General features: G+C 37.7%; 1 protein-coding gene across 1 annotated transcript; it reads right to left on the bottom strand.

Moving 5' to 3' along the window:
- Positions 1-293: 293 nt before the first annotated feature.
- On the bottom strand, positions 294-1,229 carry OR11G2E (olfactory receptor family 11 subfamily G member 2E). The gene is given in 1 exon segment (NM_001391071.1): positions 294-1,229. A coding segment is annotated over 1 exon segment (936 nt).
- Positions 1,230-9,889: the final 8,660 nt, after the last annotated feature.

Genomic DNA, 9,889 nt, shown 5'->3' with positions numbered 1-9,889 from the left:
CTACAAATAGAGAGATTTTCTGAGTTGGCAGGAGATTTGTTTTTAATTATATTTCACGAACAAACTCAACTCAGTTTTTCAATCTATAGCTCTATGATTTGTAAAATTAGGGAGATGCATCTTTTTGAGATCCTGTATAACCCTATAAGTTCTATGAGATAAAAAAAATCACTATGGTGTGTAAAGTTCAAAAAAATATGAACAATTTTCTAAATGATGTCAGTTTCCTTTTTAGCCATGAAATTAAAAACAGATTCTGCCCCCTAAAATCTTTTAAACCAAGACTCTTACTTTTATGTTCTCAATAATTTCTTCATAGAATGTTTCATATCTTTGTTCCTCAGACTGTATATCACAGGGTTAAGGAGTGGAGTAACTACAGAATAAAACAGAGTCACTATCTTCTGCATTCCAGCTTCATGCTCAGATGTCGGGCTCACATACATGACCATCACTGAGCCATAAAAAAGAGAAACCACAGCCAGATGAGACCCACAGGTGGAGAAAGCCTTTCTTCTCCCAGCTGCTGAAGGGACCCTCAACACAGCTGTCAGGACCAGAGCATAGGACACCATGATGAAGAGAAAGGGAACAAATAAGAGCAGAGAACTTAAGATGGAGCTAGTTAACTCTATTGCAGCGGCTCTGGTACAGGTGAGGGCCAACAGAGGACCTGGATCACACAGGAAGTGGTCAATGATCCTGGATCCACAGAAAGATATTTGGGAAATAACAATGATAGGAATCAGAAACCAGAGAAAACCAAGTATCCAGCAGCTGACCACGAGATTGGTGCAGAGACATCTAGTCATAAGAATGGGGTAATGGAGAGGCCAGCAGATGGCAAGGTATCGATCAAATGCCATAATAGCCAAGAAAAAGCATTCTGTAGAACCCAAGGAGAAGAAAAAGTAGAACTGGAGAAAGCACCCCGAGAAGGAGATCACCTTGGTGTCAGAGAGGAAGTTGGCCAACATGTTGGGGACAGTGGAGGTGACGTAGCAGATCTCCAGGAAGGAGAAGTTGGCGAGCAGGATGTACATGGGGGTGTGGAGTCTCTGATCCCAGCGCACAGCACAGATGATGGAACCATTGCCCATGAGGGTCAGGAGGTAGACAACAGAGAAGAGCAGAAAGAGGAGGATCTGCCCCTCCCTGGGGCAAGGGAAGCCCAGGAGGATGAAGCCAGTGATAGCGTTGGAGTTATTGGGGGTGTTGGAGATTTTCATGGATCTATGAGCTGTAAAAACACCATCAAATTATTGAACGACTATGTGAAGACAGATGGGAACCCTGATATGTATTGAAGCCAACCTGGGGAATGCAATAAACACTTATATATCAATAGTTACTATTTTTGTCTGATCCTACAATGCTGTCCTGGGTTAGTTGTTGGACTGTAAAAACACTAGAAGTTAGTGAATATCAGTGGATAGGCAGAGACATTCCTTTGTTGAGAAATGTATGGAAAATTGCTTAATATAGAACATACAGCTTATGAAATCATTATAAATAAAACTCCACTGTAACTCCCACTGAAGTCAAGAAATACAATATCACTTGCATCCTAGAACTTTCCCTCATGCTCCATCCCAATCACTATCCTCTACCTCTCTCTGACCCTCCAGTTTTAACATTCTCCTTTTCTTGTGGTAATCAACTCTTATTTTCTTTATTTTAATAACAAAGTATGCATTCCTAAAAAAAGTATTTAGTTTTGTTTTTGTGCTTTATATAAATGAAATCATGTTATATGTAGTACTTTTGGATGGCTTCTTTTGTTCAATAGTAAGTTTGTGAAATTCATGTTGTTGCATGGATCTGTAGCTTGTCCATTTTTACTGCACTCTATGCTATTACATTCTATGAATAAGCCAGTACTTTTTTAAGTATTCTACTATAGATGAGTATCTTGGTTATTTCTGGTTTGGGGCAATCAGGAGTAATGCTACTATGAACGTATTGTTTATTTATCTTGGTTCACACGTGCGTGAGTATCTGTAGGCTGGATCATAGGGTGTGTGTATCTTCAACTTCAGTAGATTAAGCTAAACAGTGTTCCATGACTATTGCACTATTTTTTATTCCCACTGATGATATATGAGAGCTCTGATTGACAGCATTCTTTTTTAATGTTAAGGTCTTTATTTGTCAGAGCCTGGGGAATGATATGTAGACTGCGTTTTACCAGCAGCTCTTTTTATTTTTTTCCTTCTGGTAATATCAAACTAGGCAGTGTTCTCCTTGGCAGTACTTTTTTTCAGAGTAGGTGGTTATATCAGAACTACTCTGCTCTCAAGAGAGAGTATTCTGGAAATGAAAAAGAAAACTGTCCCCAAATTTAGTTTAGGAGAACATTTTAATGCATGAAGTAATTTACAGCCACTTCTGTGAAGTTCATTATGCATGTTATATGAGCTTTGAGTCATGATCAGCCTTGTGATTTAAACAAGATGTTTCTTCACTGTATTTCCTACTTTCCTATATGACTCTCCCAAGAGAGAATTCTTTGAAGTGGCTCACTCAGGAGCATCTTCCTGAGCAAGAAGTTTCAAACAGAACTTCATCATAGACTTGAAAACAATTTATCTCAGTTACTTTACCAGAAGTGATTGGGAATTAGCATAATGCTTTGTAATTCCATAGATTTTAATAAATATTTATAAAATGAATGAATAAATACACTTTTTCAGTTACCAGAAGGAGAGCACATCAACAGAGCCACTTGTGGGCAAAGCTGACTTAGATTGTGTGGCTCTGGAAGAAGAGACACTTGGGAAAACCAGAATCACTTTTCTCTTTTGAGGTGGTTAACTCCTTTGTGGATTCTGTTTGGTAATGCAATCTACCAATGTGAGGAGTAAAACATTCAAATTAATTGCAGGAAATAGCTGCAGCTCACTTCTGTTAATACAGTTCCCCAGCCATCCATGGCAGATCCAGCCTAGGGATAGGATCAGCATTAATCTGCTCTTGTTGAAACAAGTCCTTGATTGTCTGTGTTGGGAATATGACTCTGCAAAATCCATTGTTTCCTTTCCAGTTATATAAACTCTGCAACCTGATATTATTGATCTTATGTTAAGGTAGATGTAGCTGGAAAGTTGAAAAGCAGGGAAAACTTTAAAATTTTGCTCCCTCTCCCAGTAACTCCTTGGGAGCATCTCAAGGCAGAATGACTTTGGACGGTTATATATTTGCATAATGGCTTTATGTTTTTCTGAGTTGAAAAAAACAGACAGAAATCTTTGTTAAATGATCCTGCACTCAGATCTTGTACTTGGTTATTGTGGGCTCTGTAAATAAGGTATGCATAAGGAACACAAAAAAATATGTATTTTCCATTATCTGGAATACAGCATCAATCAATCAAGCAATGATCTTATTTTTGAGAGTTGGCATAATTATCCAAGGAGTCTGACAATGTTCCATTTGGAATATTCAAATGTTCTATTTGGAATATTCAAATATTCTATTTGGAATATTCAAAAACAGTAAGACATCCATGGATAAAAGGCAGAAGGTGTCAGGGAAAAGGTGGTTGATTACAATATATTTTTGTTTTGTTTTTGGAGAGGAAGAAAGTTTGTGATGGGGGACTAGCAAACTGATTAATATTTTGGAGCTTATAAAATGTGTATGAAAGCTTCCCTCTCTGAGATAGATCTAGTTCTGGATTTTATCTGATTTTCATGACCTGGGGGACTCATGTGGTCAAGAAAATTTCCCAAGATCCTGATAGTTTATGTCTTAACTTATATTACCTCTGGTCTTTTAGTGCCTCAGCTGTGGAAGGTATAGATTCTTGTTCTTGTACCATAAACTTATGAATACCCTTTCCTCTCTGATTTTAAGGATGTGTGACTAAGGACTGAGACTAAATTTCAGATACTATATAGTCATCATTTGTAGGTAAACTTAAACCAGACATTAAATATCTAATATATGTTTGCATTACTTTACATGCACTGTTCTCATTCAGGATGAAAATATTCAGAATGTGGTCGTTTCTGAAGCCATCACTTTTCCAAATGCCCTGTTCTTTGAAAGGGGCTGTTAACAAATGTTGGAGCCATGAGAATACATTAACTGCTGGTGAATGGAAGGAGTGACTCAAAAGAAAATTTGCTATGACATGTAAAGGTCGCTTTTGGACTTTAAATTCCATGAAGTTAAAAAACGTCCTTTATAGGCCTACAGGTGTAATACCAACTTAGAAAAAAGTCGCTGAGTTTTCAATAGGTCAAAATAATTTGTTACTAATTGTGGTTGGGGCATTTTTAATTAAAGTGTTTTGCAGGATATTTCTGAAAGGTTATTTTTTGTGATAATCACTTTGTTCATTTTCTCAAAATATTTTCTGCGCTTTGAATGACTTAGTTAATGTTCAAGAACTTACTTTTCCTGGTCTAGTCTATTTTAATGTTACATGTCTTCTTTTCTTTTATGCCTCACATCCAATTCATTAGCAAGATGCTTCTGTTTCTGAAATACAGCTCATATCTTTCCTTTGTCTTCCCTCTCATCTCCCAAGTTCAAATTTTCATACTTTCTTCCTTGGACTTCTGCAGCACCATCCTAACAGAGCTCCTCACTTCTACTTTTGTAACTAAACCCTCCATTTTCCAAGTAGCTGCAGAGCACTCTTTAAAAATGGAAAAACCTACCATTATAGATTTCTGAACAAAACCATTCACTCTCAGAGCAATTCTGTCTGGAAGTTTCACAAAGCTGTTGTAGAAAACAGGAAGGTGTTCTAGATAACAGAAATGACCACCACAATTTTATGCTTAATCTAATATATTTAACCAGACTGTACTGTCACTCACCTTTTATTACTTAGCTCCTCTGTACGGAAGAAACTATGAAGTTTATCTCCACAAGTCTGAGCTGGAGCTGTCAAAAAAAAAAAAAAAGAGAGAGAGAGAAAAGAAAAGAAAGGCTGCTGGATTCACCCTGCATCGGCTGCAGAGGGCGCTGTGAACATTGGTATAACGATTTCTGTGTTTGTGTACCCAGGCTGCTTGGACCGAGTTAATTGACAACAATCAACTTTTTTTGGTTTACCTGTTAAATTAATCAACCCTGGAGAGGCTGAGATAGACTATGGCTGAGGGAACCAGGCTGTGCCATACACAGTGTGAGGAAGACATTCCCTGATATTTTAATTTTCCCTCAAAGCTCAGTACAGTAGAAGTTTGGTACCTCCATTTGTTGGCCCTCTGTCCACAGCCAGTCCAGAGACGTCTCGTGACAACCCAGTTCCCTGATTTACAAACATTGTATAGTTTCAGCGAGGGGCTGCCACATCTGTCACATTGGGTAATCTGTTCCTGGAAAGTACTTAAAAGTAAGGATAATTTTCCAGATTGGGATGAGTGGTAGGCAGCTGTGTATACCAGAAAAGCATTGGATTTAGAGTCAAAAGCTTCTTTTACTAGTTATAGGAAATTAATTCTCAATTTCCCTAGCTATTAAATGGGCATAATTATGCCTTCTTTAAAGGGCTATTATAAAGATTACTGAATGAGACAAATTTCTGTAAATACCTCGACCATTGCCTCACCAGTAAGAGCTTAAGAGATATTAGTTGTATGTGTATGGCTATAGCAGCTTCGAAGAGAGCTGTGAGTAAAAGCTGGCAGATTATGATTCTTTACTCTTCTAAACAGTATATAATCTTAATACCTGCATCAGCAAAGGAATTCCAAACTGAAGCTTCTCAAAAGTTTATTTTTTTTATTTTCTTAGAGAAGAGACATAGTCTTGGCGATAACCAGAGAGAAGAAAAGAGGTGCAAATGGTTGTGATGAGGATCTTTGTATTTGCTGAGAGATGGAGGGGTTATAAACAGAGCCTGCCGTGGAGTAAGCCCTGTTTTTTCCTGATCCTGAGGATCTGTTTACTGCTTCTAACAGGAAAACAGTGTCAAGAGACATCTATTTATATGCTTGTTATTCACTTCCCTCGGGACCTGCCTTAATTTCTGTTGGGTTTTTTTTCTGTGCTAGTTGAAATAATATCTTTTCTTTGCTTTAAAACTCTCTCAGGTATAATGAAATCTTAACAAATCAATTGATTGTTTGATTAATTAATCAACCAATAAGTCTGTCTCTTGCTCCCCTAAGTGTGCCTACCACGTGGCCAATGAAAAATCTTACAAGCCTGAAGGGGATAAAAGCAGCCCCAGATGGCCATAACTGATCTGACATTCACAACCAGACCTCAGTTATTGCAAGCTGACCTGACACTCTCAGCTATACCGTGCTATTCTGTTATTGGACATAAACCATCCAACAAAATACAACTTCAGTCAAGGTTACTAAGAGACCATGATAAAACAGGACAAAACAAGGCTACTTCATAATTTTGTCTAAGCACAGAAAAAACAAAGTCACTGTGCCACCCATACAATATCAAATATTTTCCTGTCTTGGCTAAAATGAATGACTTCTACTTTTTAAAAAAAAGCCAATTACAGCTTTACTCTCCTTTTTTGTCTGTCCTCTCTATAGATAGATTTGTTGAAATACCTACTCATAGAATTGTCCTTGCTTTGACAACATCCAATTTGGAGCAAATCATCTTCTCAGATTCTCTCCAAGATCACTCAACCAAAGCACCAGTCCTATAATAGGTTCCTTGTAACACTGTCTTACTGAGACATCCCAAGGTTCTCTCCTGGTGTATGTTGTCCCCTGCTATAATGAGTAACAAACCCAACTCATTCGTCTATAGGTATTCCTGTGGTCTTTGGCCAAAGGGCATCAACAAAACTAACATATAATAAGTTGGCTGTGAAACGGGAAGTTTCTCCATGAGACATTATGTGGACATCTTTAAGAAGACAGCTGCATCTAAGGACACTTTCCTGGTCCAAGGATGTTCTTGGCTAAGGTTAGTCAGAGCAGGGTCATTCTGCAGCTGCTCTCTGACCAACTGCAGCTGGGAGGTGGGCTCCAAGGTTTACTTACCTCAACAGAGGGGCAGATCTTTGAACACAGCTGATCTCCTATCTCTCCATCCTTTCTAGTGTGGCAGAAATTTTTGTCTAAAACACTGATGAGTTCAGCTTGCTTCCCTGTTTGGCCACCATTTATATTTCAAAATATTGCAGAATCCATATCCTGGCAAACAGGGCACTCTAGGAGGAAAACTCTTTCACTTTTATGTCCTACTTTCCAGAGTTTCTTGCAGATGTCTCTGTCTTGGTGAAACCAAACCCCTCAGGTACACAGTGACAGCATAAAAAAAATGTGTTGAAGGAGTAGGTTTTTTTTGCATTTTTAAAAACTTTTTATTGAGACTATGATAGTTTAAAACCTTGTGAAATTTCAGTTGTACATTATTGTTAGACAGTCATGTTGTAGTTGTACCACTTCACCCTTTGTGCCCACCCCCCACACACCGTTTCCCCCAGTAACGACTAATCTGTTCTCTTTGTCTACGTGTTTAACATCCACATATAAGTGGAGTCATACAGAGATTGTCTTTCTCTATCTGGCTTATTTTACTTAACATAATACCCTCAAGGTCCATCCATGTTGTTGTGAATGGGACGATTTTATCCTTTTTTATGGCTGAGTAGTATTCCATTGTGTATATATATATATATATATATATATATACACACACACACACACACACACACACACCATATCTTCTTTATCCAATCATCAGTTGCTGGGCACTTAGGTTGCTTCCATGTCTCGGCTATTGTAAATAATGCTGCAATGAACATAGGGGTGCATGCAACTTTTGGAACTGCTAATTTCAAGTTCTTTGGATAGATACTCAGTAGTGGGATGGCTGGGTCATATGGTATTTCTATTTTTAATTTTTTGAGAAATCTCCATACTGTTTTCCATAGTGGCTGCACCGGTTTGCATTCCCACCAGCAGTCTATGAGGGTTTGAAGGAGTAATTTTACCCTCTGGAAAAAATAGTACCTACTGTGACTCACTTGCAGTGGGAGAGTCAAGCCCTATGTAGAAAATGACCTAGAAAAGCAGGTGTGGAGGATTGATCAATTAATAGAGTTCAAGAGTGTCTGTTCTACTCTGCCTCTTTTCTGTCCTTTTCATATCACTTTCCCATCTCTGGGCTTGATCTGAGAATACTTTTTATTTTTTAAACAGTTTTAGGGTGGTATAACTGACATACAATATTGTATACAAAGTGTGTAATTTGATAATTTTCACACAAATATATATACACCTGTGACACCATCTCCATAATCAAGATAGTAAACATAATCATCATCTCCAATCATCATGCCCCTTTGCAATCTCTCCCGCCTACCCATCTCTGACCTCACTCCCCAGGGAACCACTGATCTTTCTCTCACTATAGATGAGTTTCAATTTTCTTCAGCTTTATATAAATGGAATCATACCATATGTACTCTTTCTTTTGGTCTAGCTTCTTTCACTCAGCACAATTATTTTGAGGTCCATCCATGGTGTTGCGTGTATCAGTAGATCATTCCTTTTTATTGCTGCGTAATATTCTGTTATATAGACATACCAAGATTTGTTTATCCATTCGCCTGTTGATGGATATTTGGATTCTTTCCAGTTTTGTGTTATTATAAATAAACCTGCTAGGAATATTTGTGTATAAGACTTAATGTGGCGTATGCTTTTTTTCCTCCTGGGTAAATAGCTAGGGGTGAAATAGCTTTCTCAAGTGGTAGATACATGCTTAACTGCCAGCTGCTTTCCAAAGTGCTTGTACCGTTTTACATTTGCACCAGCAGTGTATGAGAGTTCAAATTTCTTTATATCATCAACAACATTTGCATGGACAGTGTTAATTTTAGTCCTTCTGGTATGCATACAGTGGTTTCAATATCTCATTGTGGTTTTAATTTGTATTTTTCTATTGACTAGTGATGTTGAAAATATTTTCATTTATTTGCCATCCATATATGTTCTGTTCAATTCTGTTCAAATATTTTCTCCATTTTTAATTGATTTTTTATTATTGATTTTTGAGTGTTCTTCATATATATATTCTCGATGCAATTCCTTTAAATGATATATGCTTTGCCAGTATTTTCTCCTAGTCTGTGGACTGTCTTTTCATTCTCTTTTTTTTTCCCTAAAGATTGGCACCTGAGCTAACATCTGTTGCCAATGTCCTTTCTTTTTCCTCTTCTTCTCCCCAAAGCCCCCCAGTACATAGTTGCAGATTCTAGTTGTAGGTCCTTCTGGTTGTACTATGTGGGACGCTGCCTCAGCATGGCCTGATGAGTGGTGCCATGTCTGTGCCTAGGATCCCAACCGGTGAAACCCTGGGCGGCCGAAGTGGATCACGTGAACCTAACCACTCCACCACGGGGTCGGCCCCTGTCTTTTCATTCTCTTAATAGTGTCTTTCCAGGAGCAGGTATTTTTAATTTTGGTGGAGTTCAGTTTACCAATTTCTTCTTTTATAGATGGTGCTTTTGGTGTTGTATTTAAGAAATCTTTGCCCAAGCCAGGGTCACAAGGATTTTCCTCTATTTTTTCTTTCAGATGTTTTATAGTTTTAGGCTTTATAACCTATCACCCATTTCAATTTAATTTTTGTGTATTTTATGAGGTGTTGAAATATTGAAGTTAATTTTTTTATATAGATATCCAACTATTCCAGCACCATTTATTAAAAATACTCTCCTTTCTCCAATAAATTGTTTTGGCATGTTTGTTGAAAATGTTTGCCATGAATAGAGGGCTATTTCTGGACTCTATTTTGTTCCATTGATCTATTTGTTTAACTTAATGTCAATGCCACGTTGTTTTGATCATCGTAACTTTGTGTGTCTTAAAATCAGATAGTGTTATTCATTCAACTTTTTTTTTTGTTTAGTCTAAGTCTTCTGCATTTCCATAGGACTTTGAAAATT

This window comes from Equus caballus, chromosome 1 (genome assembly GCF_041296265.1).
Source record: "Equus caballus isolate H_3958 breed thoroughbred chromosome 1, TB-T2T, whole genome shotgun sequence".
Lineage (NCBI taxonomy): Eukaryota > Metazoa > Chordata > Mammalia > Perissodactyla > Equidae > Equus > Equus caballus.
The sequence above is the reverse complement of the archived record's forward strand: the minus strand, read 5'-3'. Positions and strand labels throughout refer to the sequence as shown.